Below are 25,714 nucleotides of genomic sequence, written 5' to 3' on the forward strand. Positions count from 1 at the left end.
AGAGCATTGCGTACCTGCATTAGTCCGTCAGTGGCGCGGACGCACCACGTACTATGGATAGTTAGTACCTCCCAGTCCCAGGATTATGGATTATACGATAGAGTTTTTGATTCCCGTTCAGCCTTCTTGCCTGGTCCGCATAAAAATATACCCCGGGTCCCACCAGGATACGGGGTCGCCACGTAAGAGCCCATATCAGAAAACTGATGAAGACCTCTTTGACGAATAAGTCCCGAGAATTGGCCGTGAAGAGGTTCCACTCTTCAATTAAGCATAATCCTGCTCATCCACGAGCTGATCCATCAGCCACGAGAGAAGCTGGTGCCTAACGTGAACGAGGATTTACTGTGCAGGATGGGGCAGTCGAATGAAAGTAGGATAGGAAATCTCGTGATTATGTTAAGATGGATGGATTCATGATCGACAAGCTTTTACGTACAGGGCGGATAAAACTTTTGACGGCACGGGGCGACAACGAACCCAGCCTGACTTGGACCCTGAAAGTAGATAGTGCCTGGACCCCAAACTGCCGACATGAGTAAAAATCCAACATCATGAACGTGTATGTAGAAAACCTCATTGAGATGATCCTTGTGCAAAGGATGCCGCAGATTGTGAATGAAAAGGCTTAGTGAATATTGCTCGTGGTAAGGGAGCCGAGAAGACCCTGAAGCATCCGTTTTCATTTTCTTATTTTAAGGTTACGCTAAACGCCGCGCCACGAGGTCACTATTGGCCGCTGTGAAAATCTACCTGAGCTAACAAATTCGATCCGCGTCGTGGAATATCGTCAGTTCTCCATAGGACTCTTGAATAGGAGTAATGACGACAATAATAAGGAAGAAGGCCACAAAGTCATCAACAACTTGTGTTCGAAATGCTCTAGCCTCATCCCGGGTGTATTTGCAGATAATGATGCCCTGGGCCCACCCAGCATCCAGTTGTGACGAATCTGCCAAAGTGCGTTCTAGCCTGTTCCACTTCGAAGCTTTCAATTGATCGGTCTATGTGGTAGACAATATCTATGTGGCTACTAGCGTAATTTGTTCAGTGCCCCGTAGGACACGCGTTCTTGGCTCAACCACAACCACTATCCACTCTGTGGCAGGGGAGAGGGAGGCGTTTGGACTCCACCTTCACCCGCATCCACTGGCACCGTCTCTTGACCAGCTGTTCGCCTGATTCCGCCACAATGATGATCTCCCTTGCACAGTAGTTTAGAAAAGAGCTTGTCATGGTCAGATGCTGGCTATATAAGTCTCGAATTCCTTCCGACCATATCACATCTCCAGAAGACATCAACCCTTCATCCACTCCTTTTTTCTCCCTTAAAGACTTGCCTTAACTTTGTATCTTCGTCAACACTCTTTTCACATTACTTCTGCACCTCAATTCTCCAAGTTCATCATGCGTCGTGCTGCGATGATGGCGGGCTTGACCGCCACCACCGCTCATGCGGCTTCTCTGGCTGATGTCTGTACCACCGCCAATGTCAAGGCTGCCTTGCCCAGCTCTGTATACGGACTCACCATGATTCCTTCTTCTGTTACCGCGTCGCCCGTCTACAACGCCTCTACCAGCGGTCAGGTCTTCTTCCCCGATGCCACCTACGACTACTGCGGCGTCACCTTCAACTACACCCACAATGGTCGCGGCGACACCGTTAAATTGCAGTACTGGCTTCCCGCCCCGGAGAGCTTCGAGAACCGCTTCCTGGCCACAGGTGGTATGGCTTACATGATCACTGGTGGTTCTAGCTATCTGCCCGGTGGTGTCATGTATGGTGCTGTTGCCGGTACTACCGACGGTGGTTTTGGCGGTGAATTAGACACTGTTTTCCTCCTGGCCAATGGCACGATCAACTACGAGGCCCTCTACTCCATGGGCTACCTCGGTATTGGCGAGATGACCACCGTCGGCAAGGAGTTCACTAAGAACTTCTACAGCATGGGTGACAAGAAGCTGTACACCTACTACCAGGGTTGCTCCGAGGGAGGTCGTGAAGGCTGGAGTCAGGTCCAGAGATACCCTGGCGTCTATGACGGTGTTATCCCTGGCGCCCCTGCCATTCGCTACGGCCAGCAACAGGCCAACCACCTTTACTCCAACGTTGTTGAGAAGACCCTCGGATACTACCCCCCTCCCTGCGAGCTGGAGAAGATCTTGAATGCCACCATCGACGCCTGTGATTCTCTTGATGGCCTGGTTGACGGCGTCGTTGCCCGTACCGACCTCTGTCAGCTCCACTTCAACATCAACTCCACCATTGGCCTTCCCTACCACTGCGCCGCCAGCACGAGCAGCAGCATTGGCCTCGGTTTTGGCAAGCGTGGCACTGACCCCGCCATCAACGGCACTGTCTCTGCCGAGGGTGCTGCTGTGGCTGCTGAAATCCTGAAGGGTCTGCATGACTCCAAGGGCCGCCGTGCCTACATCTCCTACCAGCCTACTGCCTCCTTCAGCGACGCTGAGACCTCCTACAACTCGGAGACTGGCGAGTATGAACTGAGCATTGCCTCTACCGGTGGTGAGTGGGTTGCTAAGTTCCTGGAGCTCCGCGATGCCGACAACCTATCTACCCTTGACAATGTCACCTACGACACCCTCCGTGACTGGATGGAGTTGGGTTGGCAGCGCTACGAGGATGTCATGCAGACCACCTGGCCCGACCTGACTGAGTTTGAGAAGGCTGGTGGTAAGATCATTTCATTCCACGGTGAATCTGACCAGTCTATCCCTACCGGCTCCTCGGTCCACTTCTACAACTCCGTCCGCAGTGTCATGTACCCTGACATGTCCTACAACGCCAGTGTCGCTGCCATGGGTGACTGGTACCGCCTGTTCCTTGTTCCTGGTGCCTCTCACTGCTCTACCAACGATGCCCAGGCAAACGGTCCCTTCCCCCAGACCAACCTGGCTGTCATGATCAACTGGGTTGAGAACGGTGTTGTTCCCCAGACCCTCAACGCCACGCACCTGGCGGGTGAGTGGGAGGGCCAGAACGCCCAGCTTTGCTCCTGGCCCCTTCGGCCTCTCTGGACCGAGAACGGCACCAAGTTCAACTGCGTCTACGACCAGGCCTCTCTTGACACCTGGGACTACACCTTTGACGCCTACAAGGTGCCCCTTTACTAAGCAGCCGATCAAGGCTGCGCATTGCACAGTTGACGCATAATCGTCAGAGCGATTCATGTATATTAGTTAGTGTCACTTTCTATGTGCATATTTAGGGTTCACGGTGATGGTCCTGTCTCGATTAGTATTTCTCTAATTTGCGATGGCATCACCTTTGTTGAGCATATCACTTCTACTACTCGACTTCCTTATCTGCATCTGTGAATGCACATGTAATAGACATAATACATTATTCAGCAAAAATCCTATCATCCAAGCTAGAGCCATAAAAATTTCAGCGAATAACATAGTTCAATCTAAATTTAACTGATGAGAAGTTGATTATTGTCGTATTTTCGGGTATAAGTCCCTTCTGGTCCAATTGTAGCCGCAGAGCATTCGCGCTCCTAATACTAGATGGATGTACGTCTATTTATTTCATGTTTCATTCTCATTATACACAGTTATACTACACAGACACGTTTTGTGTCATCCTTATATATTACTTCCGTCTTCCCATACCGCATCCTCATGATCCCCTCCCTCCATGAACTAAAATCTACTCTCATCCAGCAGAACTTCTACATCAAAGCCCCTACCCCGGCCGCAGCAGCCAACACTAGCACCAATGCGTTGAGACCGAGCGAAGTATTTGCGCCGGAAGTAGACGTTGCGGACGAAGCAGAGCTACTACGTGTAGCCGTGGAAGTGATGGTCGCCATATTCCCAGTGTTTGTAGCAGACTGCAATGAAGGTCTATTAGTTACCTCTTGGCGTAGTACAAGACACTTGTACGAACAACATACCCGGTTAGAAGCAGATGTAGCCGTTGCTGCAGCGCCAGTAGCAGAAGAGGCACTAGGAGTGGCGCTGTCCCCGCAAGCCTCGGCTGCAGACTTCACGTCGTCGCCGTAGTATTGCCAGATGTTGTATGTCAGAGCACATTTCAGACAGGCACTGAGCTCAGACTTGTACGTCGAATTGGAGCAGTAATCGTCGCTGTCTTGGGAGATGAGGATGACGCCGCCTGCGACAATTGTCGATTAGCTGCATGAAGGGACAGGACTGGGAAGGGATCTAGCAAGGGAGAAAAGGGATCGTGAGGGTAGTGGAGCCGTTCCAGGAAATCCATATAAATTGGTGTTGCACCACACGTACCGCAATTGGCGTGGCATTCATACAAGGGACTGCCAGGCTCTATCGATTCCCTCCTCACTATAGGGAAAGTGCCAGGGAAGCTCCATGAAAGGCCAGGAGCGACAAGGGCTGCAACAGCAGTGAGAATGAAAAGAAGTGACTGCATCTCTAGATCTGCAGCCGTGTCTGTATTTGGCAACGTGTTAGAGAGAAGTAAGATGCTTCACGTCCAATAAGCTTGTTATGTGGAATAGCTGTGTTGGGTGGGATCAGCACGGTTATATGCTCCAGTGAGTCCGTGTGATGCACTGGCCTCAATCTTGTAGGGCAGTACATCAAGTCATAATTCGCTCCATTATTACGCCGACGCCGGTAACAATGGGAAAGTTGTCAGACCACCAGATCATGTTCCGCCGCATCTTTCTGGTATCCGTGGCACTCCTTTCCACAATCTCTGTACACTAGTAGATATTTTTTTTCGGGCTCAGGCGGGTTCCTGGTCTGGTGACTGCCTTGAGTGCGACGTAGAAGGAATCTGCAGCACAATGTAGGAGGAGCTAGGGGTGGCGCCCGTCTGGACTCTAATAGATTAATCCCGCAAGTGTACACTGAATTTCGGACCATTGAGCTGCCTGAATGGTGCAGGGCTTTTAGTAGTATATCGCGAGGTTACATCATAGTGTCTATCAGCAGGGCATTCGAGGGTCCGAATTTCGGACGTTCATCTGCTTTCGGCTCGGTATGCCAGTCAAGGTAGGGAGTTTCTGGTGGAGCTGGTCTGCCCGGATAAATTCTTCCAGTACGGCCCTGGTCATAGCTTGTCATCCTAATGGGCGTGAATCCCGATGAAAATACTTATCTGATCCGAAGGTAGTGACCAAGAAGTGAGCTAAACCACATGCTGCCAGTCATGCCGGTCCCAGAATACCCACTCAGGAAGAAAAGGTTGGAACGCCAAGAGTCCGTCGATAGCTGGCATCGGTGGTCGGAGATATTGTACAAAGGGAGGAACCCGGTCCATTATTTCCGTGTGTCATAGAGAACAGGCCAACGGCTTGGCAAGCAAGGAAACGGCGTTCGGACAGATTTTGCCATTAGGATGCAGACAGGCATTTTTCCACGATCTGAGACCCCCTCCAGCGCTGGGGACCCACCGGGTACCCTTTCCAAGGCCCACAGCCCCCTATTCGCTTGCTACCTGTTGCCCGTCGTTGACTGTGAGGGTCCAGTGCAATACGTTTAATGCAGTTCAACTGTTTTTCCAAGTGAGTATAGCGAGAAGTTAACTGCTGCAAGCGAATGGAGAGTGGGATTGGGCCGTGGTGGAGCCCCTTCTTATCAATCTGATATGATCCGATGCCGGGAGCTGCCCTTTCCGACTGTCACTTCACAGATGATTCAGATGCATCGGGACCAGAAAGGAGGGGAACTTGCGATTAGTGCCATTCCTTCCTTTCCAGAACCAGGCTAGTCTTACTGATTGATAACTTAACTCACCGTTAGTGGACTGCCACCCTTGGACGCCCGACCCTCTTGGACCAGCTCGCCTACCGACTTGATTTGGAACCGAATGCATGGTGACCAGCTCCAAAAAAAAAAAAAAAAAAAAAAAAAAAAAAAAAAAAAAAAAAAAAAAAAAAAAAAAAAAAAAAAAAAAAAAAAAAAAAAAAAAAAAGAGTGGATGTTTATCACATGCCATTGGTATTCCCGAACTTATTCCCATTGGAGTTGGCCACATCCATGAGACCGGGCCTGTCATGGGTTGGTGCGGGTGCATGGTGATAGAACCGACAAAACGGCGAGCTTTCGGGCGCGAGGTCCGGTATATAAAAGATGCAGGGAACAGATCATCCTTCCAGTTTCTCTTTTGACTCCACGCCGATCAAGCTTCAGTTTCAAAAGGGAGCCACGGAGCCACCTCAGTGTCTGGAAACTCGCTTTATTGCAACTCACCTGCCTTTTCGGGAACAGAATGCCTTCCATGAACATGTTCACTAGCTTGCTAGCAACGGCTAGCCTGATGGCTTCAGGCGTGTATGCTGCCGAAGCCTCCGACATGGGTGCTGCGGCATTCCTGTGGCCACCCGACAGAGCCTGGGGAGCCACCTGGGACACCACAGCCCCCTGCGGTTCATCAGCAGGTGTTACGAACCGTACCGAATTTCCTCTCAGTAAGTAGTGTTCTGCCTTAGTATGCCTCCATTGCATATTGACTGACACCACACTTCTTCATCAGCAAACGGTGCCGTTTCTATAGTCCTTCAGGACGAATCATATTCTGTCAACCTTGCTATCTCCTTTGACAATGGTCAGTTTCCCGGGTTCGCATCATTTCAAAAATTATTAAGAGACAGTAGACCCCACCAAGAATGCCGACTTTACTACCGTTGTGGCTGGAAGCCGCTTTCCCGACGTCGAGCCCGGTCATGAATGTTATTCAGTGCCCAACCCACCGTCCAACATCACTTCCGGGTCCAACGCTACTCTTCAATTGAAATATATCTCCGACTTCGACAATGACGGTAATGAGACGTACTATGCCTGTGCCGATATCACCTACGTTCCGTATAGCTCATTCACTACCGACATCCCATGCTTCAATGTCTCGGAGGCAGACACGAGCAGCTCGTCTTCGTCGTCGTCCTCTTCGGCAACCACATCGACTAGCAGTTCCAGCAGCAGTAGCTCGGGAGGCTCGAATGGCCTTTCTGGAGGCGACATTGCAGGAATCGTGGTGGGAACAGTAGCTGGTGCTGCCCTGATAGGTGCAGCTGCATTCTTCCTGGGTCGGTACTGGCAGAAGAGGGTTCAACGCGAACATGAAGTCGCTATGAACATGATGAACCCGGTGCAGAAGACGTGGTCGGCTTCGACGGCGGGTCGCCAGCAGCAACAGCAGGCATAGGATGCCAGAAAGGCCATGATAAAATCAAAGGGACTGTGTACATAATGCGGATGACTCCTTCCTGGCTGGCCCTTGTCATAAGGAGCGGCTTGAGGGACTAAGGATTATCTCATCGATTATGAGAGACGATGAATGTTATTTTGTACAATTAATGTTGTATCTGGAGAGAATTTATTATCCACTGCATTAGCTTACAGCATCAGATAATGGGAGAGACGTAGTCTTCCTTTTAAGAAATCTGTTTTTAGCTGTAAATGCGGGTTAAGGGGGGTAAAATCTCGTCGGTAGTCACACCATGTCGCGGCAACACTTTTCTACCTTTGTTAGTTATGAGGTGTGGTACTGGCAACTGGGTTGTATGACATGAACATCCAAAGAAGGTCCAGATCTATCATTTAATTCAGCTAAGTTAGATTACTGAGTCAACTGGTAAACCTAGTTACGGCTGGTTTGATAGCTGCAGCATGATTTACATAACCAGTATAGGTAGACTCTCTTCGGTATCAAATTAGGCAAGTTATAATAACAAAATTGCATAAAGACTTCTTGGAACTCATTCCTATATAGCACCTGCAACAATGTAAAAGGAACTTATACGTGAAATGTCCAACCTGAATACTTCTAGAAGGTGTGGCAGGAAAGAGATGGTGGGTGCCAGCAGTGTGCAGCACATAGCCCTACCTACTACCAGTAGTATCCTTATTATTGCTTCAATATGTAGACAGCTTCTGACATGTTGGCTACCTCGCACCTAGCTTATCTGCGTCTTATATGCTCTTTGTTGGGAGCGGGATTCACTGGCCTGACATTGCGCCAGAGATGCTGGTAGCCGCCAAGAACCCAATAGGAAAACCAGTCAGTCTCATAAATTCAAGGCATCACCCTAGCCAGCTGAAAGGGAATAATGAAAGTTAGCGGAGGGGTAAAATAGCCAGCTGGTCAATTCAGGAAGCTTATCCCAATAGGGAAATTTTTGGGAATATGTCAGCACTAACCACTTCCTTTAGCTATCGCAAGGCTGAGCGACAAGCTTCTCGGATGATATTCACCAGCGATCCAGTTTTTGACAACTGTGCCATATATAAACAATTTAAAAGGGCCTGTCATTTTCACTTTGACAGCAACTCATCCCTCAAGCATTATTTTTCATTGAAACAACCTATCCTTTCCCAATGGCAACCCTTGTCTTCATCCCCGGGGCTTGGATCACCCGCGAGCTGTACCAGCCCTTCCTCGATGCCTGCTCTGTTGCTGGCTACCCCGTTCACTATGCAGATTATCCATCCATTGATCCGGCGGATCCTACTGTAGCCGACTGCAAGACCGATACGGACGTTATCAGGAAAACACTACACAGATTGGTCGAAGAGGAGGGCAAGGACATTTTCCTGATGATGCACTCATATGCCGGAATGCCTGGTGCAGCTGCCGCCCTCGGGTTGGCCAAGTCGCAGCGAACCCAGCAGGGCAAGCGTGGTGGCGTAATTGGGATGATCTTCATCGCAGCCTTCCTGGTACCAGAGGGTGTAAGCTGTGCAGGATTGCAAGGCGGGAATCTTCCTGCGTGGATTCTGCTGGATCAGGTGAGTTCTCCTAGAAATAAGCCTCTCGGGGAAGACACACGACTAACGTTCATACAGCCCACTGCCAACCTTAACGTTCCGGCTGACCCCGTCGCCAACTTTGCGGCAGATGTTGATCCGGCGCTGCTCAAGGACCTCAATGAAAATGTCAAGCCTCATGCGACGCTGGCGTTCACCTCTCCTCAGCCGGCTCCTGCATGGGCGGAGGAAGCCTTCCAAGGACGGTTGGCCTTTATTGTCACCACGGGCGATCCTGCGGTTCCAAAGGAGGCACAGTATGTCATGATGGCTGCGACTGAGCAGGAGTGGATTATCAAGGAGATTGATTCCAGTCACTGTGCTCCGTTCATTGATCGGATTAATGAGACGGTTCAATTGGTAGAGGAATGTGTGAAGGAGTTCCAGCTTTGAAATGCATGCCAGGATGTTATTCTGTCACTCTAGTAACTGTCTAGCGATGAATCGTGTAGAAGCATACGTATAATAGAAAAACATTTAAACAACCAGGAATAGAACCAACCAATACGCCAACTTACATTGCACCAGCTCTAGTGCCAATTTGAAATGTAATCGAATCTATGCCTTCAACAATACCCGTACAGTTTCCTCCACCTGCTGCAGCATCTGTGCCTTGTCCTGACCCGCGTTCACAATGATGACATCGCCCTCCGACAGCGTTGGCTCCTCCAAGATATCCAGCTGGGAATCCACCATCGTCGAGCGCATGTAGTGCTCCTCCTTCGCCAACCGTTGAACCATCCGCTTCTTCAATGTCTCCCGATCGGGGACAGACAAAAGCAGAAAGGTGACCGTGACAGGGAAATCCAGCAGCTGAGACAGCTGCCGCAATTCATCGCGGTATACAGTGCGCAGCGCGGAGCAGGTCACAGCAACAGCCGGTGCGGTGGTCTGCTGTAGTCGATCCATTACTGCCCCTCGGATATGCGCCAACCAGTCCCACCGGTCGCGATCCTCCAGCGGAATTCCCTTGGCCATTTTTGCCCGTGCAGCCGGCGAATGCAGGTTGTCGCCTTCGATTACTGGGATTTCGAAGCGCTGTGCCAGAGCCTGCGCAGCTGTGCTTTTGCCGCATCCGCATGGTCCAGTGAGGAAGATGACTTCGCGTGCTGGCGCTGAGGTGGTGGTTGCGCCCGTAGACGAAAACCAGCAGTGGGTGCGGAAGTGTTGGATGAACCGGCTGACCAACTCAGGGGTGAGTCCTCTAGCTTCACGTAGAGCAGGGGCCCCAGCTACGGCCTGCTTGGTGTCGTATAGGAGTACGCGACTAGGCCGATCATGGTCGTATTTGCTGGTGAAGAATTCGAGCAGCTTGATGGGCGGGTTGGCATCGGGATTCTGGTTAGACTCGCGCAACCGTTGCAGCCATTCACGCCGAGGGAGCTCCTCGAATTCTAATCCAGCTTGTCTGAGGAGAGGAAGCAGGTCTCTTGTCCAGTGGTTCAGCATCGGGTTGGTCAAATTGACCACTTCGCCTGCTCCGGAAGCCATGGTCAAGTCAATCACACTGGTCGCCACAACATCGACGGGCGTCCAGGAGAGAATATCATCGAGCTGCGGCAGCGCATGGATGGTTTCGGCCGTCTGGAACATCATAGGGATGGCCTCGGTGGCATTCCAGATTCCATGAACACTGTCGGCGATAATCTGACCCACGCGCAACACCCGAGCGGTCATTCTTGCATGATGAGCGGCGCGGTTCACAATGTGCTCTGTCACTAGCTTGGACTGCGCATATCCCATGCCCTGGGCGCAGGCCAGACTGTCTGGCAGCGCTTCCGGCACCCAATTGCCTGGCGTCCGGGCGACGGTGCTTACCGACGAGCAGAAGGCAAACCGTGCTGGTTGGGGTCCATGAACATCCAAGCAGAGGTCGAGAAGATGCCGGGTGCCCGCGATGCAGCTGGACTCGAAGCTTTCCAGCGCCCAGTTGAAGTTGACGGACCAAGCGCAATGCATCACCGCCGTCACAGACTGCACCAGTTTGTTATATAGGCTTTCCTCGAGGCCCAGTCGATCCGGATTGGCAAGATCAGCTGGCAAAGCAACAACCTTGCGCTCAGTAGCTGGTGACAGAACAGACGACAGGCCACGCGCGCGCAGTGACTGCCGAACACGACGGAAGGCTGCTTCGCGGGACTCCGCACGAACCAGGCAGTAGATGGTCTTGACATGATCCATGTGAGCTAACTTGGCAACAATATGGGCCCCTAGCGAGCCGGTAGCACCTGTCACAACAATATGTTCACCGGTTTCATCGCGAGGCACTGCAGTATGAGGCTTGAAATGGTTGCCGTACTTTTCAATCAGATCCGCCATCCGCTCTTCGACCGGTCGCTGCTCTTTAGGGGCTTGTCCTAGTCGCAGGCGGGTCAACTCGTCCGCCATGGCCTGCACCGAAGGATACTCGAAAACGAAGTTCTGGGAAAGCCTGTGGCCTCCGATGTCGAGAGTCCGGAGAAGTGCCGTACGCAATCGAATCGACTGAAGACTATCCACGCCCAGACTGAAGATGTCGGTCGTCGCACCCAAGGTAGAGGGATCAATACCGGGAGCGACCTCCAGTAGCTGCTCACGGAGGAATGCTTCCAACTCGGCCCCCTCCAGTACCTGGTCACCACTCGCATCCTCGGCCTCGTAGATCTGGTCAATTTGGTCCTGATAATCGCGATAAAAGGCGGCACGAATGACCGTGCCTTTGTCCGTCTTCCGATAGGGCGCATCTGCGGGCAGAACATGGATCATATCCCGGGAGATATAGGCATAAGCCGGCAATTCCGCATTGCAGCGCTCGATGGCCGGGAAGACCGCCTCAATTAGCTGGTCATCTGTCTGGCACCGGCTACTGGTTGCTGGGATGAGGAACAATCCGAGACGAGGCTTGTTGGCCCCAAAGGCAATCGCTTCGGCAACGTTGGGATCATTACGTGCCACGCCCTCGATAATGAGTGGATTTGCCTTCTCGCCGTTCTCCAGAACCAGGGTATCATCCAAGCGGGCGTAGTAGCGCCACGCGTTGGGCTTAGTCGGGTGCTTCTCGAAGAGATCCTTAGTTGCATATGAGTTGTCGGGCCGGTTGCTGGCGACCTTAGAGGGCCAGCCTTCCAAGACGCACAGCTCGTAAATCCCCGACATCTGTTCCTCCCAGCGCAAGTATGGCAACAGGGTTGGACCCGGGCGAACATAGTCCCAGTCCAGATCATCCCGCTCGCGGAAGGAAGTCATCAGTTGACCGGTCTCAGTGGTCCCGTAGTGGGAGACCAGACGCACTCCGTTCTGTACCAATTTATCTCCAATGGGTTTCGGGCAGGACGAGCCTCCAAACATGACCAGCTCCAGACGGGCCATCATGTGCAGGCCCTCGTCGGATTCGGACAACAACTTCAGGGCATATGGGACTGCATACAGGATCTCAATTTCTTGGTGGTCCTTGAGAGTTGCCAGTAGATGCGGGGCTGTCAGAGGCAGATTCGCATTGTAAAGGTAGATCAACTTCTGTGAGTGCATGGCTCGGAAGAGAGAGCTGATGCCGTGTGCGTGAAATAACGGTAGGGTGATGAACCCCCGGAGTCCGAAGTTGTTGGCATAGTTCTTCAAGGCTCCGGCGTGCGTCTGATAGATGGGTTTCGGATGGCCGGTGGAGCCGCTTGAGTGGATAATCCAGCAGATGTGCTTTGCCTCTACGCTGCCTTCCAACTGGGTTGGCGGCAAGGAGAGGGTGTCTGCGCCGGGGAAATCGTAGTTCTCACTCGTCAATACCGGCTGCTGTACAATGGCTGTCCGTGAAGCCACTCTCTCCCCTACCGCCTGGAAGCTGGGATATGTGATGAGAAAGGCAGCCTTGGTGTTTTCGATCAGGCTGACATAGGCATCTTCGGCGATGCGCGTCGATAGCAGAAGAACGGTGTGACCGAGACGGGAAATGGCCAGCAAGGTGATCATGTACTCAAAATCGGAGGGACCTAGCAATCCCACAACCTGTACGGGATCGTCTGAAGACTGTCGCTGTGGGATGACCTTTGAATAGTGGACCGACGCGGCTTCCACCAGGGTGTCCAACTGTTGGCAGGATTAGCTAGTATTTCCCCAGCCTTCGAGCATTGATACGGAGGTATTCTCACCTGTTTGGGGGTGTAGTATGTGTACTCAGTACCCGACGATGGGTAAGCGACAATAGGCTCGTTGCCATGACGTCCCTTGGCTCGAGCCTGTATAAGGTGGTTGATCGTGTGAATGGTTTCCTCTGCAGGTTCCGAATCAAGCTTGTCTACGGATGTTGCGGGCGACGATGCGCTCAGTCGATTAGGGGAAGAGAGCGACGAAGGAATGGGAGAAACTGCCACGGATGCCATCTTGCAATGCACAATGGCGTACGGGAGGAAGGAAAAGTGAGAGGATCGCTACTGAGGAGAAACCCATAGGGGGGTTACCTTGAAGTTTATGAGATGCCGGCCACAGGGAAGACTTACCCCAGCATGCTCGTGTGTCGGACTCCGCATCCTTCGGATTACTCTACGGGCATTGACCAGAATGCCGATTGGAAGATGTATTGGACATGATGCAGATATGCCCTCCATGCCGCAATTCCGCCAACATTTCCGACATTTCCGCCACGTCTTTTCTCCATCGGCGGAAAAGTCTCGTGCGGGGAAGGGAAGAACTAGAGGCGCCAGAAGCCATTCTCTTCATGGCATTTGTGCTATTTATGCGCTTTCTCTATTGATCATCTGAACCATCGGATTATATCTGGCGGAAATACCCCTCTGCTTGTCACGGGTGGACAATTACATCACCGGCTGTGACTCGAGCCGTCTCTGCTCTGTAGGACCTACGCCAGGGTAGCTTGGCTAGGGAGGAACATTCAAAGCAGCAATAGACCGAATGATATCTTATAAAATCCAATTCTAATTACTGCCGGTAAAAGTCGACGATTCTAGCTCGGGATCATAATGTACAAACGAAACCAGCCGCGACAACACCGCAAACTCCAGCTTCAACTTGACGGTATAGAAGAAGGTCTTCAACGAGGTCTGCAAGATAAACAAGTCCAAATATTCCAAGGTTAACAGCGAAATATCCATCAAGATAATCGCTGTGTTGATAGCCAGTAGCTGCTCCATGATATTTGTCCTCCGCTTGCTCCGGTGTGGGTAGAGATAGAGCAGCCGAAACGTCTGCACGATGAAGATCGTCGAAATGATCACCTCCTGCACGAAGAAGCCCGTGAGCTGAACCTTGGCCCAAATGTTATAGACATATGCGAATCGAACCCCGCCGTAGACGGCACCATAAGACAAGACGATCTGCGGAATCTGCAGGATGATGGCGTCGAAGATGATCATGTAGAGGACGAAGCGGAGAATAGTTCGATTCGACAAGATGAGATGAAGTCGCGAATATAGTACGACAGACTGTCCGGTGACCATGACAGCCCAGCCAAATGTTGAGAGCGTCACTGGAATCCATAGCGGCGCCAGCTGGAAGTACTTCAACAGCAGTCCAATGGCTTGCGGGATGATGCCAAGCCCGGTCGAAACGAGTAGACTCCAGAAGTACAGTCCCCCATAGACGTGAAATGTGAGAAAGACGAGGATAATGAGTTCGATTGAGCTGTACAACGCACAGGCTAACAAGCTAGCTAGCACCGCCTGGACAGCCAGGCTGTTGCCTGTATAGCCCCCGGCGATGCCCTCAACGGGGGCCGAGTAATTGGCCATCTTCCCTGGGGAGCAACACCGTCATCCAGGCACATTCTAAGAAGCGACTCCCCCCTGAGATATATGCCATGTGCTGATCGACATAGGAACGAAGTCGGGGGGGATGAAGATGTTCCGGCACTCGGATCCGTTCACCTCGCCTGACACATGTTCCATGGTTCGTTCTACGTTGAACCCCGGATCATCCGCCTGAGCGACCAACCAGCCTCATGCACCGCGCGACTGAAAGCTGGGGTTGGAACCGTTAGCCAGTCATTTTAGATGGGCGTGCTAAAGCCTACCACTGCCAGGGATCTGGCCGGCTGTTTAAGGTGCTGACGCGTGGGTGGCCGGCTAGTTTCATCGGGTTACGCAAACTTATCAAAAAACACTGAATTCTATTTCTAAAAGTACGTTGCGATCGGCTATACAGTAAACTTAACCTTGTTACTGGGGCCTGCAGCCAGTGCAATCTGGCGCACCGCCTCCTCACCGACTTCCTCAAAGATGTCATAGCCCCAATGCCCCGGGAAGTTGAAGCGTTTGTGGCGTTCCAGCGAGTTCAACTGCGCGAAAGCCCCCTCTGGCAATGCCCGGACTCGCAAATTAGCTGCAATTCGAGCGGGAGTAACACTCTTGGATAGCACGACAGTGCCACGCTGCACCCCCCAGCTGGCCAACAGTGGTCCGGGGTCCAAGCTTAGCTCGCCCGCCACGCGGTGCACGAGTGGATCGTCGACGGTGCGCGGCTCGCCAGTCTGGTTATTGCCGAGCGGGGAGTAGGCCTCGATGAGAATGCCTTTGCTCTGGCAGAATTGCAGCAGGTCCGGCTGTTGCAGGTAAGGATGGGCTTCAATTTGGTTGACGGCGGGCACAACGGAAACTTGGCCGAGCAGCTCTTCCAACCGGCGAATGTTGAAGTTGGACACGCCAATGGCGCGTACCTTGCCGGTTGCTAGCAATTTCTCCATGGCGCGGTAGGTGGTGATGTAGTCGATGTTGGCCAAGTCGAACACTCCTTCGTCGTCGAGGGGAAACCATTTATCGCCACCCTTAAAGGCGCTGTACAAGGGGTCAATGCTTAGTCTCCACTAGACGATCCCGGATGATGAGTAGACAATCACTTACCAGGGCCAGTGCATGAGATAGAGATCCAGGTAGGCGACGCCCAGATCTTGCAGGGTCTTGTCGAGGGCTGGCTCCACGTCCTCCGGGGCGTGCTTGGTGTTCCACAGCTTGCCAGTGATGAAGATCTCTTCGCGAGGCACCCCGGACTTGCGAATACCATTGCCGACTTCGGTCTCATTGCGGTAGATGGCAGCGCAATCAATGTGGCGGTAACCCTCCTTGAGGGCCACTTCGACGGCGTTATCTACCTCAAGGGGCTTGGCTTGCCAGGTGCCGAATCCCACGGCAGGGATTTTGGCCCCGGTGTTGAGGGTGAAGTGCGATGGTAAAGACATGATAGACGACAATATTTTCTATATTTTTAAGCAAGAGGAAGATAGCAGATGGGTCTGATGGTGGTGATGATTGATATAGTCAGAGCAGCACAACAAGTGGGTCGGATATCCGACAGACCAGCGGCGGATAAAGGAAGAACTTTCGGAGATGATTGCTGGATCCCTCAGATGCATGCAATTCATTCATTCAATTTCATGATCCCCTCACTATTCCTTCTACCCCGCCAAACACCCCCGAGTCTCATCGCTGCAACGCAATGCCGTTCCACAACAAGCCCGCCTTCGATGACCTGCCCCTCGATAAGACGGGTCCACCCGGTAATGCATGGGGATTATTTGGGCCCAACGACCAGTGTGGCATGTTGAATCTCCTCACCGCCGATCGAACCTGTGCCGCCGCGAGCGAAATCCGCGATGGGGTTCGCATCTCCACCGACTGGCCGTTGGATCGCATTTCCACGCCCGCCTTCAATCGGATCCCGTTCACCCAGACCATCTCCAACATCGCCCCCACCTCTGTCAACGATGACATCCTGCACTTCAACACCCAGGCCAGCTCGCAGTGGGACGGGTTGCGGCATTTTGGCTACCAGAAACAGCGACTGTATTTCAACGGCCGTACCCTCGACGACATTCTGACCACCAAAGTCAATGGGATTCACGGTGCGTATTTCCTTCCGGAAATCATGATCCCGGATGGGTTTGTTCTGACGGTTCGTGCAGCATGGGTGGAAACCGGTGGCATCATCGGGCGGGGAGTCCTGTTAGATTATGTCGCTTGGGCGGAGGCCAACCATGTCCCTGTGAAGCCTTTCACGACCCAGTCAATCACAGTCGCTGTTCTTGAGGAAGTCGCCCAGGCCCAGGGTACGGATTTGAGGCCTGGTGATATCCTGTTCATCCGAGCAGGCTGGGGACGGGGATATGCAGAACTATCTCAAGACGAAATCTCTACGCTGGCCGAGATCCCCACACCTCCAGCTATCGGGCTCGAGTCCTCGGAGGCCACCCTCCGGTGGCTCTGGGATAAGGAGTTTGCCGCTGTCGCTAGTGACACCCCGAGTCTCGAGGCCTGGCCGTGCCAGGACTCCAAGTACTGGCTTCATGAGTGGCTGCTGGCCGGCTGGGGGCTTCCGATCGGGGAGATGTTCGATTTGGAGCTGTTGAGTGTTGAGTGTCGCAAGAGGCAGCGCTGGTCATTCTTCTTCACCAGCGTTCCATTAAAGGTGCGTTATACTGCCGATTGTGATCTGTTTATCCGTAATCATTAACATCCTGCTCTCCAACTAGGTCCCCGGAGGAGTGGCTAGCCCGCCAAATGGAGTTGCCATCTTGTAGCGCTGAACATTAACCATATGACCAGCTGGTCTGGCCAAAACACTGCAAACCTAGACTACCCACCATCCTGATTTGCATGCTGGAATCTCGACGATATCATGCAGGCCGGGGCAATGGGAGTTTGATGAACATGAAGAACACCGTGGGAGAAGGCGACTCTAGAAGAACACGAGCCGAGGAAGTGTAATATAGAAAGCCTCCAGTAGAAATAAAATCTGACTAGGGATTCAACTCTGAACCTATAGCGATGGTGGTACCTGCATGGTACCTCCGATTAGTATCTGCAATATCCTAGCCGCAACTAACGGCCACAATACGGCTCCAGCCAAGTCAGGTCAGCCCAAGCCCTATTACGGAATGAGCTATTCGAGTCACGGTGTTGAATCTTAGCTTTGTCCTCACATGACGTAAAGAGGGGATATGGGACAGGCTACTGACATAAAATCGTGCCATTCATCTGACCCTGTCGGGAAAAGAGTTACATACCTCGAGCTGGTGTTACAGCAGCAGGAAGCGGATATACAACGGAAATGTCGGATAGCTTTGGAAGCTTGAGCGATAATAATGCCAGGTAAACTTTCAAATACCATGTCGCCGTCCCAGTCGGGTGGCAAGCGAGTTAAGCTGCCGACCGCTAGGGTAGAAACGGAAGCACGAAATGCAACCATTAGGGTATACAACGATAGAACGGTTAAATGCCCAACAACTGACTTATAGATTAGGATCATCTTGAACTTGCATACGCGACACTGTTGATGAAAGGGGTAGAGATGTGAAGACTGATGCATTCCGGGCACTCAATGGCCTAAGCATTGGACGCACTATCTAAGCATAGTCGAAGCATTCGGACCCCATCTGGGGAAGCTGACAAGTCAACCACACGAGCCTCGGGTGGATTCAACACTGGCCTGATGCTGATCTGTCGATACGAGGACCCCGGAACAAGTCCGGTTTAGTCAGTGTCAGTCGCCAACCCCAGACAGGAGGAATATCCGCTCCTTTCCCGCTCGTGGGGACCCCGCACCAACGATGGGAGATAGTGTCATGGCATCTGGGGTACAGCAGCCCGACTGCAGCTGCTAGCAATATAAAAGACATTATGCTATGAAATATGAAGGAGGTCGAGTCCTTCTTCCTCCTCATCTTCTTCATTTCGTATAAATCTGCCCATTCACAGGCCTAATTCAATATCCGTCCTTCGCAACCCCTTGTGGCCTTAGCCCTTGATACTGTTCCGATATCGGCTGTTGTAGCCCCGGCAGTACATACCCACATAGTCCGGCAGCATGGCAGAGGTTGATACTAAAGCATCATCTCGTCATGTCGAGTCCACTGGGAAGCCATTGGACGTGGTGGATGAATCGTTCGAGGGCTTGACCCCGGAGGAAGAACGGGCCCTGGAGAAGCGCCGTAAGACTATACGCTGGTTCCATACTACTGGGGTGACCGTATGGTGCTGACCGCAGACAGTGGTGCGCAAGATCGATTTGCACCTGATTTCTTCGTTGTTCCTATTATTCATTTTCAACATTCTGGACCGTTCCAACATCGCCAATGCGCGTCTGGGTGGGCTACAGGAAGACCTAGGCCTGTCGGACACGCAGTATCAAACTGCGGTAGCCATTATGGTATGTCAAAAGACAAATCTTCAGATGTGAAACAATGCTGATCTTTATCGATGCAAAGTTTGTCGGCTACCTGCTAGGGCAGGTGCCAAGTAACATTCTGTTGACACGACTGAAACCCTCCCGCTATATCCCAGCAGCCATCTTTATCTGGGGAGGGATTTCAATCTGCATGGCTGCAGCACATAATTTCGCTGGCATTATGTGCGTGCGTGTATTCCTCGGGTTCGCCGAGTCACCATTTTTCCCGGGGGCTTTGTAAGTACAGTTTACGAAAAGCAAATGACTTTATCTCTGAACATACTCTGACGAGGGGTACTACCAGGTTACTGATAAGCTCATGGTACAAGCCGTCCGAAATTGCGGTGCGAGTAGCCGTCGTGTACTGTGGAAACACCATCGCCAACGGGTTTGGCAGCATGTTTGCCGCAGGCGTTATGAGTGGATTGAACGGCAAGGGCGGGTTGGAAGGCTGGAGGTTTGTGATTTTCCGGCATAGCGTGACCGCGTATAGCTAAACGTTGCGCGAACAGATGGCTATTTATCATTGAAGGGGCTGGCACAATGGTGGCCGGCCTGCTCGCCGTCGCGCTTCTCCCCGACTTTCCTCGCTCCGGGCAGCGGAAGTGGCTATCGGAACAGGAGCAGCGCTTTGCCGAATGGCGTCTCGCCCGCGCTGCAAATGATGAGGTCGATGAGAATGGATCCATTCGTGAGGGCTTGCGCGATGCCTTCCTAGATCCCAAGGCATGGATGTTGATCCTGATCCAAGTCTGCCAGCTCACCTCTCAAAGCTGGACCTATTTTTTCCCTGTGAGCATCAAACAACATGTTTGTCACTATCCTCGTTCTAATACTAATGTGTCATTAGACCATTGTCAAAACATTGGGATTCAGCAACATCATCACACTGTTGATCACGGCCCCAGTCTACGTCTTCGGCTTCATCACCGCTCTAGGCAATTCCTTCATTGCGAATCGAACGAGCCAGCGCGCAGTTCTTATCGCATGGCCCCTAATTGTGGACATCGTCGGGAACGTCATGGTTATCTCGTCGCGAGCCACTGCAGTCAGGTACATCGGAATGTTCTTGATGTGCGCTGGCTCATATTCTGCGTTCAACGTCGTTCAAGCCTGGATCGCCAGTACGATACCCCGAACGCGCACCAAGCGGGCCATTGTGTACGCATTGGTTAACCTGTTCGGTAACTCCTCTAATATATACGGCTCGTATTTCTTTCCCACATCCGACTCGCCGCAGTACCGGCCCGGTGGAATCACCCTTTCGGCATTTGCTGCAGCCGGTATTGTCTTGACGGGGCTGTTGGCATTATATCTCCATACGCTCAACGTGAAGGCACAAAGAGCGGAGGACGGGGACGGTCAAATCCGTTACAAATATCTCTGGTAACCGGCTGTTGAGAAAGTGACAATTGTCAGGGTGTAATCAAATGGCAACATACCAACTTTCACGATGCAACATTTTCACTGTGTAAAGCGGTCCTCTTGTAGCTCTTGCATAGATATGCTGTCCGGCTTCCTTGTACAACGATCCAACCGGACATTCTTATAATAGGTGTATACAAGTCCCGTAGTTGACGGTGTCGGGCCCCAGTCGCACTTCGGCTCCCGTATCACATCCAATATCAACCGGGATATGCTGGATCAATTAGCACTTATTGATGGCCTTCATCGACCGCCGGCATGATAAGACTTACTGATAGGTAGACTTTCCAATTGTGGCCAGAAATCAAGCACCACGTTTTCGCCCATGACGAAGGTGTCCAAGAGGGACTGGGTCCTCGGATCGAGCAACCCTGGGTCAACAGCGGGGTCCAGCCCAGCGAATATGGGCGGCAGCCCGTTCGGATCAAGGTTATAATCTCCGACAGGGGCGGGCCCTGCCTGCTGTTCATGGCGACCCGTCTCACCTCCGTGTTCGGTTGGACGAGGGATCGATTCGGGAACTGGACGGGATAACGCAATCGGTTCTGTAGCTTGAGCGTCGTCATTTTCCAATATTGGGGGGCCAAGGCGGGCCAGCTCGTGTCGCAGACCCTGCAAAATGACACTGTATTTCCAAGAAGGAGCGTTGCGAGCTGTTGCGTCGGCAAGGTGTGTCACTGCCGTCTCAGACAGTCTATACAACATGGTTTCGTCCAGATCCGTGTGTAGGGTGTTTTCCGGGCTCGCGACGAAGTCGAGACTCGCAGATGGCAGACGGTTGCGTCTGACCTGAATCAGATATAGATATATGATAGACAAAGCATTGAATGCGATGTACTGTGAGTACCAAAATGCTGGAAACAATTCATCCTCACGCACGAATCCAAGGATCGATTCGATTGCTTCTCGCGCTGCGGTGAGACACAGATGCAGGTGGTATCGGTAACTGCTTCGGTGCTCAGGCCACATTTGCCCGTAATCCCGCAATAAGAGAGGTCGCGTGATGAACATCAAGGCATGGTAACGAGCCAGCTGCAAAACAGTCAGCTGGCGCCGAAACACCGGAACCAAACTACTGGGCTGGATGACCCCGGAAAGAAAAGGAGGCAGTTCCGCTTGCCATTTCGCGACCTCACCACACAGGCCTCGGATGGTCTCGATCTCCATCTGATCGGAGAGGCCCGCGAGGACGTAAGGTTTTTTAGCTGCCTGGGTGAGAATCTGTGCCAATACCGCATGAAAGACCGGCGCGTCCATCACACAATCACGTCTCGTCAAACGCCTTTCCCGCATCGTCAGGTCCTCGTCATTGACGCGTGTGGGAAGATCTTCATCCAAGTCTTCGTCATGCCACAGTCGTGGTCGACCAAGGATCACGCTGAGATACTTGTCCAGGGTGTAAGAGCACCAGACAAGGCGCCGTTGACACTCCTGCTGCACTAGATCCTCTTCTTCATCATGGTGCCTCCTCGCCCGTCGATTGTGCAACCCAAGGGCCATCATCAGCTGGACTGTTGTGCCAAACACGAACCACGCCTTCTGGGCTCGAGAGGAACTCAGCAGATACAGCACCATCAAAAAACGAGCTTGCGCCGATGCCAGAGTAGGGGCACCCGTCTCGAGCGACAGCAGATGCTCCGCTTGTGCGTAGTAAAGCTCGCTCTTGCGCCAGCCATCCTCGTCGGCGTCTCTCATGCGCCCGTCTTCGTCGACTCGGAACATGGCTGCAGTACTCAGAAGCAAGAGCACGACGGCCTGGGATGCTACATCGAGCTGGCTACCGCTCCGATGGCCCTCCGAACCCTCCTGGTACAGGCGTTGTACCAAGGCATGAATCGTAGGCTGATGGAGCACGCGGTAGGTCGGTGCTGCAAACTCGAAATATCGGCGGATCAGACTTTTGGCCTTGGCCTGGTCTGGCCAGACAAAATCTGATAGCCGAACCTCCGGGACCACACGATCACCGTGGGAAAAGATGGAGACCGCTGCTGAGGCATCGGGCTCTGGTGCAGGAGCAATAGGTTTGGAGGGAGTGGCATGCAAGTCCTCCACAACCCTGCCCAGAAATGAATGTGCTGAGCTTGGACCCCAGTACTGGCCGGTCCCGTCTACTGAGCCTCGTCGAACAGATGCATCGACAATAGCAGACTCGGGGAGTATGCCTGGCCCCGATGCCGGGCTGATCTGCAGGCCTGGACGTACATACTCGATTGCTGAACGAAGTACAGGGGGCGACTGCAGTGGCTGGATCACATCTGGGGCCGGATCTGGACTGCTACATGACCTGTCGGGCTCCCGCAGTGGACGATGGTTCTTGGGACGCGATGTTGAGGGAGGAGGGCTGAGCGCCACACCTCGATTGTAGGCGGAGTCGTAGGTGCATGCCAAGTGACGGCGGGAGCAGGGACCACAGGGGATATTGCCCGTACAAGCCTTCTTTTTGGCCTTGCAAGCATCGCAGGCGCGGGTCACCTTTCGGATCTTTCGTGCGCGCATGGCGGGGGAGGAGGCTTCCTCGCTGGCCGTCATTTTCCGCTTGCTGTTGCGAAGTTCCGCACGCAGCTTAACAGGCGGATGTAAGTAGAGAGTCGCCCCGAAACCCGCGCATTTGCCCTTTCAGTCGGATAGTCGGTTGCTACAGCTCGTCTGCTTGCTCGTAGGATCCCATAGGTAGACTGACTGACTGAGAGGAAATCCGGTCTCAGAACAAATCCGCCGCTTGTTTTCTTTATCCGCCGCCATTTTCCGCCCTCGGCGCCCTCAGCTGACTCGGTGCTGACTCATCCCAAGCAATGCAAGCCGAACGGTGTGTAGGAATAGCTATCGTTTTGGATTCTGCGAAGTAGGATTTCAACCAATGGTTGGAAGCACTTATTGGAAGCAGTGCTACTAGCAGTGAGCAGTTGGTGAGGCTCTGGCCGGAGTAATAGGAAGATGAAACAAGTAGTAGCATCATATTGACATTGGTACTTACTGCTACTTAGTAGGTGTAATCGAAGTTGATTATATATTTCTCAAGGTAGTCAAGTAAGACATCGAACTTAAGTCCGAGACTATTATTGTAGTACTAAGCATTTTCGTTCTAGATCACTTCAAATAATCAACCGCCATACCAGAGGGTTATTGGCATTGCAATCCAACGTCCTTAGAACAGTAATGAAGGTTGTCAATTGTTGCAAAGCACAGCACTACAATAAAGTAAGACGACTATGGTAAAGGGAAAGAGAAATTGCCGACCGGGAGAGCCGTGGGTCCCGTGCTGAGCTGAGTGCCTGAGGCTTGAAGTCTCCACTGCTCTCCACGTCGTCCTCAGCACCTTGAGAGAGCAACACCCAACACAACAATATTCACAGCATCACTCACCATCACCACCACCTCTCCTTAACTGCTGCAGCCTTTCCTATTGGACTCTCTTAAAATTCCCCACGATTCCCTATATTGCATGTATCGCCTACAGCGAACAGCTATGGGTCCCAAGGCCCATCTGCTCGACGACCGGTCAACAGCTCGGCCTCCCCACCCTCCCGCACCAGAAAGATGTCCTCGTGCCGCACTCCGAATCGATCCACCAGATACACCCCAGGTTCCGAGGTGAACGTCATCCCGGCTTGGAGGAGAGTCGCATGGTTGCCCTGGTTCAAATAGGGGCTTTCGTGGGCTACGTCGAAACATCAGCATCAGTCCGACCCCGCAGACGACAAGCCTCCTTAAGGCCCACACACAGACCGTCGCAACTCACCTTTGATTCCAATTCCGTGGCCAACACGATGAGTGAAGGCTTCCCCATACCCGCCGTCCGTGATCACCTTCCGAGCAGCGATGTCGACGCTGGCAGCACTGGCATTCACCTGGAACTGCCCTATGGATCGGGTTTGAGCTTCAAAGACAATGTCCCACACCTACAGAAGTCAATAAAACCACCTCTCTTACGCATGTGAGGAATGACGTATACCTCCAACTTCTCTCGCAAACGTGCGGGGGCGGGCATATCCGGTGTCGATGGCTCAAGGAACGGTGGGAAGAATGTTCGACAGATATCCGACGAGTACCCAAAGAGATGGGCGCTGGCATCGGTCAGCAGCAACAACGGCGAGACGGGAAGCGCTTCTGCGTATGAAGCTCACCCTACATCAATCAGAACAAAGGTCTCCGGCTCGAGAACCTTCGAGCCATTGGTACCTCCATGTGGGTTGGCGGCATTTTCGTCTACCTCCACGGTCAACCTCGCACCTTTGCAGCGGTCGGACACATACCAAACAAGACAATATCAAAAAATGGCTCCAACCCAGCCGAGCGAAGGGTATTGTCCAGGGCACTTGCGATCTCACTCTCAGTTAGACCGGGGTACAAGCCTATTGAGTGTCAGCCCGTCCACAGTGCGACCAAGTCGGGGATCACGAACATTTCCGCATCTGCCGCACGGCTTCCACAGTTCCCGTGTTCACAGCGCGGAGAATTCCCACTTCGGTGTCGGATTTGATCTGCCGGACTCGCTCCACTTCTCCCATCAGCCCGACGATTTCGAACCCGGAGTGACCAAGGCCCCGTTGGATAAAGTCCCTCATTTCCTCGTCCACCATGAGTCGAGGTGCTCGATCCAGAGCCGAGAAGATGACGGAATTTTTGAGCGTGTCGTATGGGTTCCAGTGTTCCTCCCAAGGAATGATCTCGATCGGTTCAAGAAAAGGCATGTTCAGCAGTCGGGCTCGCTCCGCCTCGAAGGATGGGGCTAGGAAGGTCGTCTTTGCGGTAACATGACCCGACGAGTGACGATAAGGCTGCACCACCATAAGAAAGGGGCGTTCCTCCGGCTGAGAGGAGTCAGTACACATATGGCATTCTGGGGAGAAAGAGCGCTGACCTCCCACACCTCCCATTCCGGCTGGCTCACGTTGGCAAAGTATTTAAACGTATACCCCGGCTCCACGACAAAGGCGTCCGCCCCATCGGCGACCAGAGCCCTCGCGAGACGGTTGCGGCGCTCATTGAACTCCTCAACTGCGATGGGCGTAGCAGTATCCAGAAAATAGTATCCTGTCTGTCGGAGATTCTCAATTGAACATCTCTCGAAGGATTCATATGGCGAGACGGATAAGGGTTGCTTAATGGAGGTAAAGGGCGATAGCCTCTGCCCTGGAGTCAGATCCCAGCCGTCGATCCTGATGGCGAAGCATACTTACCGGGAAGAGCGTGTAAATGGTAAGCAATAGTAGACCAGCGCCGGTGATGAAGCGCAGAACAGTCTTTCGGTGTTGATGCGGTGGCTGACGGAGTAGCGGTAATTTCTCCGCCAGCGGGAGAGACTCAGTCTGTTTGTCCAGCATGATGCCGCGGAGACCGAAAGAAAGCACAAGTAGTTGTGAGAGTTCCAAACAATGGATTTATCGCC

General features: G+C 52.6%; 10 protein-coding genes across 10 annotated transcripts; 5 read left to right on the forward strand and 5 right to left on the reverse strand.

The window, feature by feature from the left end:
• Nucleotides 1-1,407: 1,407 nt before the first annotated feature.
• BDQ94DRAFT_161213 (tannase and feruloyl esterase) lies at nt 1,408-3,135 on the forward strand (the record flags this gene model as incomplete). Its single annotated transcript, XM_026769343.1, has 1 exon — nt 1,408-3,135. The coding sequence occupies one exon, from the start codon at nt 1,408-1,410 to the stop codon at nt 3,133-3,135; it is 1,728 nt and encodes a 575-aa protein (XP_026623755.1).
• Nucleotides 3,136-3,695: 560 nt separating this feature from the next.
• Nucleotides 3,696-4,417, reverse strand: BDQ94DRAFT_172808 (uncharacterized protein; the record flags this gene model as incomplete). Its single annotated transcript, XM_026772030.1, has 3 exons — nt 3,696-3,857; nt 3,921-4,141; nt 4,273-4,417. 3 exons carry the CDS (start codon nt 4,415-4,417, stop codon nt 3,696-3,698), a joined length of 528 nt encoding a protein of 175 aa, XP_026623756.1.
• Nucleotides 4,418-6,223: 1,806 nt separating this feature from the next.
• On the forward strand, nt 6,224-7,156 carry BDQ94DRAFT_161214 (copper acquisition factor BIM1-like domain-containing protein; the record flags this gene model as incomplete). The annotated part of the gene is made up of 3 exons (XM_026769344.1): nt 6,224-6,422; nt 6,488-6,559; nt 6,609-7,156. 3 exons carry the CDS (start codon nt 6,224-6,226, stop codon nt 7,154-7,156), a joined length of 819 nt encoding a protein of 272 aa, XP_026623757.1.
• Nucleotides 7,157-8,282: 1,126 nt separating this feature from the next.
• BDQ94DRAFT_181083 (alpha/beta hydrolase) lies at nt 8,283-9,245 on the forward strand. Its single transcript, XM_026773805.1, has 2 exons — nt 8,283-8,739; nt 8,797-9,245. The coding sequence occupies exons 1-2, from the start codon at nt 8,329-8,331 to the stop codon at nt 9,148-9,150; spliced, it is 765 nt and encodes a 254-aa protein (XP_026623758.1). The 5' UTR covers nt 8,283-8,328; the 3' UTR covers nt 9,151-9,245.
• A 70-nt stretch (nt 9,246-9,315) lies between these two features.
• On the reverse strand, nt 9,316-14,474 carry BDQ94DRAFT_161216 (uncharacterized protein; the record flags this gene model as incomplete). The annotated part of the gene is made up of 6 exons (XM_026769345.1): nt 9,316-12,702; nt 12,733-12,774; nt 12,805-12,816; nt 12,879-13,093; nt 13,274-13,440; nt 13,687-14,474. The coding sequence occupies 6 exons, from the start codon at nt 14,472-14,474 to the stop codon at nt 9,316-9,318; spliced, it is 4,611 nt and encodes a 1,536-aa protein (XP_026623759.1).
• Nucleotides 14,475-14,878: 404 nt separating this feature from the next.
• On the reverse strand, nt 14,879-15,916 carry BDQ94DRAFT_181085 (Aldo/keto reductase; the record flags this gene model as incomplete). Its single annotated transcript, XM_026773806.1, has 2 exons — nt 14,879-15,515; nt 15,582-15,916. 2 exons carry the CDS (start codon nt 15,914-15,916, stop codon nt 14,879-14,881), a joined length of 972 nt encoding a protein of 323 aa, XP_026623760.1.
• A 257-nt stretch (nt 15,917-16,173) lies between these two features.
• Nucleotides 16,174-17,254, forward strand: BDQ94DRAFT_181086 (putative cyclase-domain-containing protein; the record flags this gene model as incomplete). Its single annotated transcript, XM_026773807.1, has 3 exons — nt 16,174-16,579; nt 16,640-17,142; nt 17,207-17,254. The coding sequence occupies 3 exons, from the start codon at nt 16,174-16,176 to the stop codon at nt 17,252-17,254; spliced, it is 957 nt and encodes a 318-aa protein (XP_026623761.1).
• Nucleotides 17,255-18,397: 1,143 nt separating this feature from the next.
• On the forward strand, nt 18,398-20,290 carry BDQ94DRAFT_181087 (MFS general substrate transporter; the record flags this gene model as incomplete). The annotated part of the gene is made up of 6 exons (XM_026773808.1): nt 18,398-18,664; nt 18,725-18,882; nt 18,941-19,137; nt 19,205-19,357; nt 19,413-19,692; nt 19,751-20,290. Exons 1-6 carry the CDS (start codon nt 18,541-18,543, stop codon nt 20,288-20,290), a joined length of 1,452 nt encoding a protein of 483 aa, XP_026623762.1. The 5' UTR covers nt 18,398-18,540.
• Nucleotides 20,291-20,525: 235 nt separating this feature from the next.
• Nucleotides 20,526-22,854, reverse strand: BDQ94DRAFT_172816 (transcription factor domain-containing protein; the record flags this gene model as incomplete). Its single annotated transcript, XM_026772031.1, has 2 exons — nt 20,526-20,539; nt 20,598-22,854. The coding sequence occupies 2 exons, from the start codon at nt 22,852-22,854 to the stop codon at nt 20,526-20,528; spliced, it is 2,271 nt and encodes a 756-aa protein (XP_026623763.1).
• Nucleotides 22,855-23,789: 935 nt separating this feature from the next.
• Nucleotides 23,790-25,649, reverse strand: BDQ94DRAFT_172817 (peptidase M24, structural domain-containing protein; the record flags this gene model as incomplete). The annotated part of the gene is made up of 8 exons (XM_026772032.1): nt 23,790-23,983; nt 24,065-24,224; nt 24,278-24,389; nt 24,450-24,531; nt 24,579-24,677; nt 24,728-25,136; nt 25,187-25,453; nt 25,506-25,649. The coding sequence occupies 8 exons, from the start codon at nt 25,647-25,649 to the stop codon at nt 23,790-23,792; spliced, it is 1,467 nt and encodes a 488-aa protein (XP_026623764.1).
• Between the last annotated feature and the right edge of the window lie 65 nt (nt 25,650-25,714).

The sequence above is a fragment of the Aspergillus welwitschiae genome, assembly GCF_003344945.1.
Source record: "Aspergillus welwitschiae strain CBS 139.54b unplaced genomic scaffold BDQ94scaffold_28, whole genome shotgun sequence".
NCBI lineage: Eukaryota > Fungi > Ascomycota > Eurotiomycetes > Eurotiales > Aspergillaceae > Aspergillus > Aspergillus welwitschiae.

Coding starts and splice junctions, on each gene's coding strand:
- BDQ94DRAFT_181083 (XM_026773805.1), top strand. CDS start 8,329: ATGGCAACCCTTGTCTTCATCCCCGGGGCTTGGATCACCCGCGAGCTG. Junction 8,740..8,796: donor CGTGGATTCTGCTGGATCAG/GTGAGTTCTCCT, acceptor ACGTTCATACAG/CCCACTGCCAACCTTAACGT.